This window comes from Symphodus melops, assembly GCF_947650265.1.
Source record: "Symphodus melops genome assembly, chromosome: 3".
NCBI classification, from domain to species: domain Eukaryota; kingdom Metazoa; phylum Chordata; class Actinopteri; order Labriformes; family Labridae; genus Symphodus; species Symphodus melops.
Genome location: NC_136693.1, coordinates 7962802 through 7976026, shown reverse-complemented (window position 1 = coordinate 7976026; position 13225 = coordinate 7962802). Strand labels below are relative to the sequence as shown.

At 36.5% G+C, this 13225-nt stretch overlaps 1 protein-coding gene across 1 annotated transcript; it reads left to right on the top strand.

Annotated features, from left to right (window-relative positions):
• Positions 1-1922: 1922 nt before the first annotated feature.
• grpr (gastrin-releasing peptide receptor) lies at positions 1923-7023 on the top strand. The gene is made up of 4 exons (XM_079340083.1): positions 1923-2235; positions 4705-5056; positions 6179-6292; positions 6734-7023. Exons 1-4 carry the CDS (start codon positions 1928-1930, stop codon positions 7016-7018), a joined length of 1059 nt encoding a protein of 352 aa, XP_079196209.1. The 5' UTR covers positions 1923-1927; the 3' UTR covers positions 7019-7023.
• Positions 7024-13225: the final 6202 nt, after the last annotated feature.

Here is a 13225-nt window from a genome sequence, read left to right as displayed (position 1 = left end):
ACATTGAAGATAATGTTTTAAACATGAACTCTGAACTTGACTCAAGTTCTCAGTATGCATGCAGTTTTAACATGAGTAATATATAAATGGTATATTTTCCCATGTTTATTTTCTGCTGTGCTAGTGTATGGCTATATTGATAACAAGGGGTCCATTTGATGTCATGCTTAGTGCACTGTAAAAACACAAGTCATGATAACATAACATCATAAGTTAGTTTTAATTTATTTAATAATTAAAAATGTTGTGTTAACTTAATATCATAAGTTCATGTCACCTCAACCAATCAAAAGTTTTCCAACTTTGAAGTCAGAAGTCATTCATATTGACCTAAAAATGTTGCAAAACGATCTCTCCTTACTCGCAGAGAGAAAAACGGGAGGGAGAGGTGATGGGTTAGAAATAAAGAGAGGGAAGTGATACAATATAAAACAGGAAATAGTCACACAATAGAAACTCTTTAGGCGCACGCACACCTCACTTACTGTCTGGACTTTGGGTATTTACAGTACAGGTCCCCCACCAACAACTTTTTTCCATCATAGAAATGAGTTTTCTTTCAATTTAAACTAGCCCATAACATTTTCAGCTAAGTAGGATTTAAAAGAAGTTAATCAAGGCTCAGTATTTATTATTTCACACAGCAAAGGAGAAGTGCAGAAGGGGTCTACTGTGAGTGTTGATGATCCCTCATCTGACAATTAGCACCATCTTCTGGTCAAATAGTCTGGGACTTTCATATAGTAGTTGATAGCCAGTACAATAAATCTGTTTTTTAAGTAGGCTATTTGTAGATTAGGCCCTATTTCCATCAGCCTTATCTATTCTGTTTATACAGAGCTAATAAAATACACGTTAGCTCACTGGAATGCAGGTTTCATGAAGATCTGGTAAACATGAAATCTGCTCAACAATAGCATGTCAGCATTATCATTATGGGTTTGCTATAGCAAACTGTCCTTGCAATTTAGCTAAAAGCATTACAGTTCAGTAGTCTTACAGACTTTGGTTTAACATGAAGACGCTTAATCTCAACCCACATTCATTCTGCCGAAGGCAGTGTATAACATTTCAGTTCTTTTCAAATGAAACATCTATTTTTATGAGAGTAATATCTAATGGCAGCTTATCATCATACATATCCAGGGAAAAAAAGCACAAATTGTAAAAGGTCAACGGGTCTTAGCCTGTCTCATAAAAACAAATACTGAAAATGAAATATATCAATGTGACAAGTATAAATAAACGGTCAGTAAAAGACAGGCAAGGCTGAGCAAGCATTAATGATTTGACTCAGCATGTGCTTCCATTTTTTAAAGGATTTGTTTGGTAAGAAATCCCCCTCTTCCATCCCAACCATCTCTAGATTTGAACAGTTCAGTAAAATGGTTGTACTTAAATCATGTTTCAGTAAAGCATAGCAATTATGTGTGTAATTTTTTTGATAGCCACCCACATGAATCCAAGATGTATCACGGGGGAAAATGCAGTAGCCTATTGACCATTTAAGTGTAGGACTAATTGTTTCACATCATCCAAAATTATTTTGTCCCTAGCCATTTGTTTTACCTATTTTATGGCTGTTAGGTCCACTGCAAGGTTTTAACTACACCATGTGCAGTCAATAAAAGACTGAAAAAAAGACTAAATGGGGTTTTTTTTCTTCACAAAATAGTACCACAACTTCAACCTCTCTCCAGATTATTTTTGTTATTCTAATTTGATTATTCTTTCTATAATTAAATACAACAGTCACACATTTGCTACCAAATGTTTACATACATGAAATATTGTAAAAAGTGTTCTTAGACAATTTGACATGGGAAATAAATGGTTGGCCAGTGTTGAGCCTAACTGTGGGAGAGATGGAGCATCTGTTTGAAACGCGTCGCGCAGCGTCACTGCTCTCCAAACCTCGACACGGACGATGTGGTTCACCGGCGTGGCCATCGCATCAGTTTACGGTGTAATCATCGTGTTTGGACTAATAGGCAACATAACGCTTATCAAGACCTTTTGTTCCGCCAAATCCATCCGCAATGTGCCAAATTTGTTTATGTCAAGTCTGGCTTTGGGGGACGTTTTACTGCTGGTGACCTGCGCTCCGGTGGACGCCAGCCGCTACCTGTCAGAAGAGTGGCTGTTCGGGAGAGTGGGATGTAAAGTCATCCCCTTCATTCAACTCACTTCTGTTGGGGTGTCTGTGTTCACTCTTACAGCCCTCTCTGCTGATAGGTAGGATACTGATTTTATTGTTTTACGTTTTTAACATTTTAATTTAAAGTAAAACCCATAAATTTGATCTTGAATTTCCCTCGGGATCAATAAAGTATCTCTCTATCTATCTATCTATCTCTCTAAATAGTACAATTTAATGAAAGTTGACCAAGGTAACGATTAATATCGCTGACAGATTGTTAATATTTCATTTTTTTGTTGTCATAAATATGGTTACAGGCAATCAGTTATGTTAAAACCATGAGCTTTACCATTACGGAAAGCACACATTTAACACGCGTATATTGATCAGGGTTGCATTACGCACGACTGAGCAATGAGCCTCTCTTTAGGCTTTGAAGCATGCAAAACCATAAAGGCTGTCTGTTGCTTCAGAGACAATCATTAATTCATTTCTGGAAGAAAAAATATAACTTTGAAGTCAAATAACATTGGTCGGACTTGTGCCTGCAAAACTAAGACAAGAAGAATCCCTGACACAATCTGAATAAAATGCATACATCTAATAAGTTTTATGGCAGTCAGTGTGGAAAGGAAAAAGTGTTGCTTTGAGTCTTTTATGTCTGTGTGCACTGGGTTTACATAAAGCAGCCTTTCAAAACACGAGAGCGAACAAAGATACAGGCTACCTCCATCACCAATAACAGTCATGCTTCTTATACAGATTGTTAAGGTGCTTTTAATTTTTAAACAGCAGGCTACCTTTAAATCAAGCTTTATGTTTATAAAGGATGTTTTGTCACTTTATCTGAATACAGCATTTCTACTGTTAATTTGACCTTCACAACTATTCAGTTGTCATGCCAAACATGCAAATAATACCAGCCATAAATATATGTTATTATAAGTTCAAATCTAACTGGTGTGCACAGTGAAGTTGCAGATATTCTCTGTATTAGTCCAGTCACAGAAAGACCCCCACCCCCTCCCCCCCTGATGTCAAATCAGTGAACTCAACAGTTTGATGGCCACTGGAATAAGAATAAGAGTTCTTCTGTGACACACTGTCAATCACCCTGGGGGTATAGGTCTTTGTTTCAGAAGCTCCTCCTCTTAACCAACATAGATAGATAGATAGATAGATAGATAGATAGATAGATAGATAGATAGATAGATAGATAGATAGATAGATAGATAGATAACATTCAACATGTCTATGAGGGTGTAGAAGACTCTTTAGGATGCTACTCAACTTGAGACCATTGTTTTCATTCTTTGTTAGCTGGCTCCCAGCTACTGGCATGAGTTTATGTTAATTTATAGTGGCTTACAGACGGTTACTTGTCATGAAGAGTCCCATTTAGCACATAAAAACAGTCCTTTGATATTGTCAGTTTGTGCCCTGTCTAAATAAAGCAACTGGCAATCTGTCTTGTTTTATGTCTTTAGATGTTGTCAGGGCTGAAAGGTTCACTATTGCTTTATTTGAGAACTGTGGGGGACCTTGGGCTTTTTTGTTGGTTGAGAAAGAATTAGATACACAGAGAGTCATTCTGAAACTGAAGATTCAATATATCTTTAAATCATCATTTTTGGGTTGAGGATTAATTAGGGTTATAGATTTCCAGATAGTGTACATACAACTTTTTTGTTTTGTGGTTGGAAAGCTTCTCAGTGTATATTGGTAATCAATGATTATAATTGAAGGCTTAAAGGTAACCAATGTGTGGGCGACAGTTGATGCATCACTGGTGAGAAAGCTGCTGGAGAAAGGAGTGTTAATGTGCCACAAACGCCTATTGTCGAAACTTTATGTCAGAGCCAATCAAATGCAGCTTATTTTTTTTTACTTTCAAACACAGTTGAACGTTTACAGTTTTCCTTTCTTGTGGTATTTGTCAGCACCGTTCTGAATGGACCTACGTTGTTTTCTCTGGTGTTTTTTGGCAGATATGACAAAATAGTTCCTGCAGCTCAAAGGGACTAAACACCACTAACTGGAAGATTGGTGATACCCTCATGCAGTCACACCACATGTCAAACTGTCACTGAGTGAGACACTTAATGTATGCTTTCTGTACTTTACTGTATATACTAGCAAATAACAACTTTCCACAGTGCTAGAAATAAAGGCATGATTAAGGCAGTCCAATGGAAGTTATTTGGTGAGAGATGTAAGTGAACCTGAGAGTCTTCTTAATGATCTTCTTCATAATGTTTGATCTGAGCGAAATATCGAAACAGAGCTCCCTGATGTAAAAGTGAAGTCCTTATTGAAAAAAAATATTGAAAAAATACCACAGAATACCAAAAAAGTTAAGTGATATATTGGATTATGGTATGAAATGGTTCTTATGTCAGACAATTACTAAACTTTCTCTCACTCTCTATCTATCTATCTATCTATCTATCTATCTATCTATCTATCTATCTATCTATCTATCTATCTATCTATCTATCTATCTATCTATCTATCTATCTATCTATCTATCTATCTATCTATCTAACTAACTAACTGGCTGACAGGTACAGAGCCATCGTGAAGCCTTTGGACATCCAAACATCAAGAACCACTGCCAGCATTGTCCTGCGGGCAGCGCTCATCTGGATCTTTGCCCTAATCCTCGCTATCCCAGAGGCTGTTTTCTCCGACCTCCACACCTTCAACCTCACCTCCACTAATGAAAGCTTCATCACTTGCGCCCCTTATCCTCATGCTGGAGATCTGCACCCTAAGATCCACTCTATGGCCTCGTTTCTAATTTTCTATGTCATTCCCCTGCTGGTCATATCGGTATACTACACCTTCATCGCCCGAAGCCTGATGAGCAGTGCCACAAACCTGCCCGTGGAGGGAAACTTGCATGCAAGGCGACAGGTCAGGGTCATGCCAGTCAATGAGGATACAATCTTAGAATTTTCATTTTTGTCGTGGTTGGTTGAAAAGCAATGTGTGGAAAAACTAAAAAGACATTTAAAAAAAGTTTTGGGGCCTTATGCGCATAAAATAAATGTATTGTAAAGTATTAGAAATCATTTCTTATGTAATTTCAAAATAATGCCGTTTACATTTCTTGATGATGGGTTGGAATTGAGAGCAGTTTAGTTTTTTACAATCATCCCATTAGTTTCTAAAACCTAATATGAGTAGACACTCAGGAGCTATTATGCGCTCCAAATCCAGCCTAAGTGTCCCCATAGGTGCATCATGATTGTCTAAGATTACTGACAATCTGCTTTTAGCTATCAGCTTTGCAGTTGTTAGACCTGTAGACATTGACATTGCATTCATGGAAAAAAATGGGGCCATTAATACTATGTATTTGCTATTCAGCAGAGCAGTAACTCACCAATATTTGACCTATTTAAACGAATAGCCTATGAAACTCTATCTGCTGGTTCTTCTGATTCTGAATCACACATCTCAGAGACACAGACTGAGACTCTTTTTCAATGATGTAATCAATGAAACAAATAATTGTTTAATTGATTTGTGGAGCGAGGGAGCCTTCAATCAAACGTGTACCCGTCTAACTCAGTCTTGACAAATGAACTGTCTTTAGCAATACTTAAAAATGCTGGTTTTAATGCAAGGGTTTTACACTCTGAATAAGACTCTGATACCATGAACACCTTCCCTCCCCCTTTTTGTACATTATAGAAATATCATTATTAATTTCCCCCCATATTAATAATGTACGGAACTATTTTAGTACACTCCAGGCTTTGACTATACTTTCTTTTTAATTGTATTTACTTTGATAACAGAAGGATTATCATGTTTTTAGGTTTTAGCCTGACTATACATTATAGTTTATTGATTGACTTTTTTAAAGCTTTGACTCCCAATATAAAATCGTCATATTTATTGCCTACCTGTGTCATATAATTGGTTATCAAATCCCCCAATAATAAATGTTACAAAAAGAAAAGACCTGTTAACTCTGGCATCAACAGCAGCAACTATGTCTTGACTTTTTTTTTTTTCTACAACCAACAGGTTGAATCAAGAAAGCGCTTGGCAAAGACAGTTCTGGTGTTTGTTGGTCTCTTTGCAATTTGCTGGCTTCCAAGTCACATCATCTACTTATACCGCTCCTACCACTACTCCCAGGTAAACAACTATCAACACGTTACACTCCCTCCCACGTAAGCTTTGTACATTGAATTGCTTTTGCCTGTTAGTCTAACAGGAGACTGTGGAAAAAGAGTAACATTTTCATCCACAAATGAATTACTCGTCAAACTCTGGAGGTTGTGTAGCTAATAGGATGAGGTCATGATTAATTAAATGTTCTGCTGTGCCGAATAAAATAAATGAGAACAACTTAGGTAAAAGGGGTCTGTAATCGCTCACTGTAACATATTGCATACATCTGAATTTGTGCATATAATAGAATGCTTTCAGATTAAACAACAGGAGGAAAAAACCCTCAATCTGTGTCTTTTCAGAGTGCTTTCTTGTGAATGATGTTCTCTTGTTTTCAACATCTAATATATGCATACCTCTACTTCTTTCCACCTTTATTTTTTTCCTCATCCTCTTGTCTCTCAGGTTGACACTTCCCTGGTTCACTTTTTGTGCAGCGTGATTGCTCGTATCCTGGCCTTCACCAACTCCTGCCTCAACCCCTTTGCCCTTTACCTGCTGAGCAAAAGCTTCCAGAAGCAGTTCAACCAACAGCTGTGTTGTTGCTGTTGTAACATCTATGGACGCAGCTCACAGAGCCCGACTCATTATAACACCCGCGTGACCTCTATCCGCAGCACAAATCACTCCATGATGAGTCTGAGTGCGGTAAATGGCAAACAGGAAGGATGTGAGGAGGATTATGTGTAAGATATGTCTGCTTATGCATTTGTTTGTGGGTAAGAGTGAGAAAAAGAGCATGAGTGTGAGCTTCTGTGTGTCCAACTTTTCTTGTGAGTTGAGCTCCTAATATATTTAGTACTTGAGAAGGTAAAGGTCAAAATAAAGATTTCTGACAAATCAGCACAGACTCTACCGTTGCCAAAACCCACTACTGATCTGGTCGATTATAAGCTGCTGCTGGTAGCAACGCTCAATGCTTTAATTGCTATTAGAAGATACTAATGAAAAAAACAAAAAACTCTTTCCATAGCATCTCTGCATTTCTACTGTATTATCTATGTTCTCAGTGCTACCACGCTGAAGTCCAGCAGGTGTAACAGATGAGCAGTGTTCAGTTTGTGACCATGAAAACATGTTCTAATCAGCACTGCACAAAGCTGAGGCTCATGTAAACAATAATAAAGTGTCCCTTCTTTGTATGTAAAGGTTTATTGGCTGATTTAAGTTAAATAACAATGTATTCTAATCATGTTGATAAAACCATTAATTACTTTCTACCAGCAACTGATAGTATATGAATGAACGCTCTAGAAAACAGGGTTGAGCTTTTCATGATGCAAAATAATACAATTATTTTTATCCTTTGTCCTTTGTAGATGTCCACATATTTAAGAAAATCCTTGTTTCATATCACAGTAAAAAACATCAAGGCTGTGTGCTGGATTGTGCTGGATGCTGCTCAGTTGGCAGAGCAGGCAATCCTTATACAGAGGCAACTGTCCTGTTTGGATGTTCAGTTCGTGGTCCTGTTACCCAGCCAAAGTTCTGTTCTGTTATTTCCCGTCTCTCTCAAGCATCCTATCAAATGAAGGCAAATTACTACAGACTTATTGACTTGTTGGTTGGAAACTAACATTTTATCAAACAAGGGAAAAAATGTTCAGATTTTCTCTTGACACCCCCCCCCCCCCCCCCCCATACTTAACCATAATTGTAAGTGTAAATGGTTTGAAAAAGTCACCAGAATAAAATTGTGTTTGAATAAAAGATTCAGGGACAAATACACTTAAACCATCTTTCTACCAAGCTTTAATTCTGCTGAAGTTGTGCATCTTTATAAGAACTCTAATATATGATTGATTTGGAGACAACTTGAAATAGCAGTTTAAATGACTTCAAGCACTAAGTGAAACCCATGGATAAAAATCTGTACATATACCTCTGGAGGGTTTAAACTGAGCTCACACTGGATATGTGGAATTTGTAATAGTTTAGAGATAAAGAGACTGTTTTTGGGGAGTCAGTGAACTATAACAACCTCCCATAGAGGAACGTAGTTTTTGGAGAAATGAAAAGATATATTATCAAAGTAGAGACCAGAGTAAGGCTTTACATAAAAGCTAAAAAATATAATAAATGCTTTAAAACTCAAGATGATGACCCTTCATGACTCAAGGAGTGCTTTGAATGTTTTGAAATACTAAAAATCATTTATCATGAATAACATTATGTGCTTTTGCTATGATGTTGCCAAAGGCTTCAAGTTCAGTGAGTGTGCTCTGATATGTCGTATCTGTTTATCTGTGGTGATTCTTCTGATTAGTGATTTTTAAGATTCAACCGGCACCCTGTTTCTTTGTGTATATACGTATATTTTTTAAAATGTCATATGCTGTGCTGGCTGTGAATTTGAAGTGAAACGTTTTAAAACTCTGATTACAGAATGTCCACTGAGCTGTGCTGTTCAAAATGAACTGTGAATGTAAATGCATATATTTAACAAACAGACTATTTGTACTCGATTAAAAGAATGTGCAGTTATATGCAGTGTTCATTGTATTCCTCGATGAAATTCAGTTTTTACAGACACTAGGTGCTAGTTGTTTTGAACATATTGTACCATTGAATTCGTTTAAAGTAGAAAAACAACAATATGAAATCAATATAAAAGGCATTTGTGCACTGTATCATGTTGTATTTTGTATTGCATGATGAAACCTCAAGTACATTCGGGTGACGGATTGTAACCCATCTCATTTCTACACCACTGTACTCACTTGACATTATTATGGCAAATGTAACACCATTCAATCCTTCCATTTGGTGTTTCACAGTGGGAGAGGATCATGCAGAGGAGTGGGTGTACAATTCAGTGTGGATAGGGTTTGTTTTACAGTGCTGTATTCACTTTGCCATATTTGCGTCCTGTAAGGTCTCAAGCATCTACGTAGCAGGAATGATACAATTAATAAATGAATATGATCACATCTTTGTAAGAACCCTTTCATTAAACTTGTATAGGATTCTTATTCTTGAAGAAAATATAAACGTCCCCCAAAAGTTAACAATCTACAGCAGAGATTTGTAGAAAGGTTTGAATATTTAAACACATTCACTATAAATATTCTAGTGTGATTGATCACACCTTCATAATACCTTGACTTTCTTCTTCCACTTCCTGAACCATTATTCAATGTTTTCTGCACGGTCTCTGAAAGATGTTCTAATTTTTAAGGTGAAAAAAGCATCGACAACTCATCTCAGCACAAAAATGACGCTAAGAAAGTAGTTTAAAAAGAAAAAGATAGAACAGAAACTTGAAACATATAATTCTAAATTAATGTATGTCGTTTTAATCCCAAGACTTTGATCATCTATTTTTTTTCTAAACTGTCCATGTACAGGTATTTCTTTAAAAGGATTCAATTCAAAAACATTTTAGTTTAGTAAAATTTACTTTTACTCTCAATTGGCAATTTTCAAACATACATTTTATACAGAAGTTCATGAAAAAAAGCCTAAATAAATTCAGTAATCAGTTAGATTTAGCAGCTTTGTATGATGTAAACAGTGACATCTCTCATGATATTATCATCAAAGTTTCTACAGGCTTTGACAGATGTGTCATAGCTGTGGGTTGGCATCTATGAATTAAATTATGTCCATTGCATCTTGTCACACAATTGTGATCTTGGCAGATCACAATTAAAACATCACAGTTATAAAACAGCACTGAATCATGCAGACAACTCTAGACACATAACACACAGTGACACAGAGGTACACCATGAAAACACAGCCCAACACATTGTGTGTGTGTGTGTGTGTGTGTGTGTGTGTGTGTGTTCTTATATTCTGTCACTCTGTATTATGTTGTGCTGTGTTGTAGACTAGTTAATTCAGAGCTGTTCATTACTGTGATGTTTTCATTGTGATCTGCCAAGTGACTGCAAATTAGCTTAAAGCTAACACTGGTTCACTCCCTCAAAAAATACTTTAAAAACTTGAGCTGAGAAATGGCAGAATGCTCATGTTTGCTGTAATATAAAGTAGACAGGTCATCCATCTTATTGCTGATGTCCCTCTTTAATTTCACTATCAATAGTTTTTTTCAGTTTAAGACAACAGTACGACTTCAGTCACTTACTTGGACTGACATAAATGGAATATGGCCGTTGCATGAAGATAATGAGGAACAACTGAATTTAGATTTTGAAGGAACACACTTACATGTTAATTATAAATCAGAATCGGGGCCGCCGGAGGACAATAACAACAACACTCTCGTCTTTAAAGGTTGCTTTAGTCTCTCCCAGGAATGACACATTAGCACATGAGCTTCTGAAAATGTCAGCAACACCTCAGGTAATTTAGGTAGGCCTGGGTAAGATGTGTTCAGGAAGAAGCGCCCTCTAATGATTCTCTATTGATTTCACTGCAATATTTAAAATGATGTTCCTAAAAACATAACGGTAGAAAACAACAGAGGCAGCTGAGGTGTAGCAAAGTAAAGTGAATAAATGACTGTAGTGGACGAGTCAACGTTACAGACCATTAACCGCTGGATTCAGTCTGCTAAAAGTCAGGGAGAATAGATTTGACTGTTTGCGTTCAGACCTTCAGTCTACCTCGGCAATGTTGATACATTTTCAGGAGTGTAGTGCATTTGGGAAAGAGGTTATAACATTACATCTAAGCTACACAATTCTTCCTCATCGTGGAAGATTGTCTTGCAACTTGAGCTCTTGAAATATCCACACTTGTGTGTCAGAAAAAATTTCAGTCATGCTGGTCACCTCAGACAGAAAGAAAACAACGTTATAATGTGCAGCTCCATTGTGACAATGACATCTCAGCCAGACTGTGAATAATGGCCATTTTTGTGTATGAATTATACACATGAAATGTAAATAAACAGGTATATACACTTTTTGTTGTTTACCTTGGTTCAAAGGACGATCTACAACCATCTACAAATATACAGTATATTCTGTCAGGCCAATACTCAGTTTATGGTAGTTCAAATTAGGGATAGTTGAAATTGAAACCTGAAATACTGAAATCATCTGCTTACAAAAAAATTGACAGACAAGGTGAAAAGGAAGGAGATTAAAACTGAGGTGAAACAAGATTGAACTTCAGGCAGGCATTCACTCGAAGGGCGGAGGATTTAAGAGGATTCCAGACAGAAAACAAAATTGCACAATAATCTCTAGATTTTGACTGTCACGGACTGTCACAGAAATGACATTACATAAATAAAATATGAACAAGGGTGCAGTTTCTTTTTTAAAAATCTATGCATTATCGTTAGCCTGATAGATGGGTTAAGTCTAAAGCTTTTTATTCTTTAAACATTTTCTGCATAGAATAGCTTAAAAGAGGGATTTTTCACAGGGTTTACCACACACATTTGTCAAATTTAGACAACGCAAATCCATCAAATGATAATAACACATAACTATATTATTTATATAAAGTTTGTGTTGGCCTCTTCTGTAAATATTTTATCAATAAAACAAATCCAGCTAATGCTGATTTTTGACAGCAATGGATGCCCTTTTCCTCCTTTTTTTGGATTTTTTTGAAATACAAGCAGGGAGCTCCAAGATAAGAAGGTTGGCAACCTCATACTCGGTATTTGAAGCAATGCAAGCTTATAAAGGGGAAAACAACACCATGTACTTGATAGAGAATTGTTTGTTTTTAAGGAATAACATCCAAAGTCTAAATAAAAGTTGCTTGCCAAATGTTGGTAATAGATTTCTCACCCTCAGAAAATTCTCATCTATGAAGATCATACTCTCATATTTAAAGATGAAAATCTTAGTCTTTGCTCCTATGTTTTATAATTGAAATGAAATCATTTTTATAATGAATGATTAATTGTCTGCGTACATACAAAACAGAGGGATTATATGTTGTAATGTTATTGGATGTAATTGTGAGGAATTAAGAAAACTGGAGTTCACAAACTGTGCAGCTAGGAGGAGACAGAACCCCTTGTAACTCCAGGTCTGTGTGGTATTTTGGATCAAAATAAAAAGAGCAGTTTTTAATGTTTAGTTTTGTGTCAGGTTAAATAAATAAGGTTAAACATATATTTTTTTTAAGGAAGGTCTATGAGCTGATACTTTGGCTAGGTTTATGCCTACACTTTATAATCTGAACTTGGTAACCAACAGTACCACTGTGTTGTTGTTATGAAGGTACAGCGTCATGTCAAACACCCAAAGGAGAGCTTGTTTTAGCAGCGAACACCTTCCTTCTGTAGTTAAGAGACTTGATGACATTAAGACATTTTGTATCCTGAAAACAAATAATCAATTCCGATGCCAACAAAAATCCATCCTTTAATGTTTTACATTATTGAGCACTAGAACAAAGACACGGTAACCACATTGGATATCAATACCATCACCAGGCAACAGCAAACGAACCGCAATCACCAATAATGATCCTGTTTTATGACAAGCCGTATTTACAAGTCAACTCTGAACTCAACAAAAAAGATGCATTTCCTCTGCAGCAAGTCTTTAAAAACTTATAGAGAACATGGAGTTTTAGCCTGGAGTCTTTAATACGGTAATTAAATAGAACAGAATAGATTTTCTCTGCAAATAACTATTAACAATAACGCACCTCTCATGTCAGCAAACAGCTACTTGTACAGTTTCTATCGAAATTACAGTAAGTAAAGGTTTTGGGTTTTTTTTCACAATTTTGACAATTATCAACAGGAGAACGAAAATGCCCAGCTGAAGCATTCTGCTGTATAAAACAATTAATTAAGCCAGTTTTTGCAACAGTCCTGTACTCTCTGTGTGCTAAAGTGCAGTAAATACATGTTTGACAATGGACACAGCCTCAAGGTTTTCTAGATACTAGTACAGTGCCCGTTCAGAATGTGCTTGTTGGTAATGTGTTTGGTCAGAACGTGGCTGGTCAGGAAGG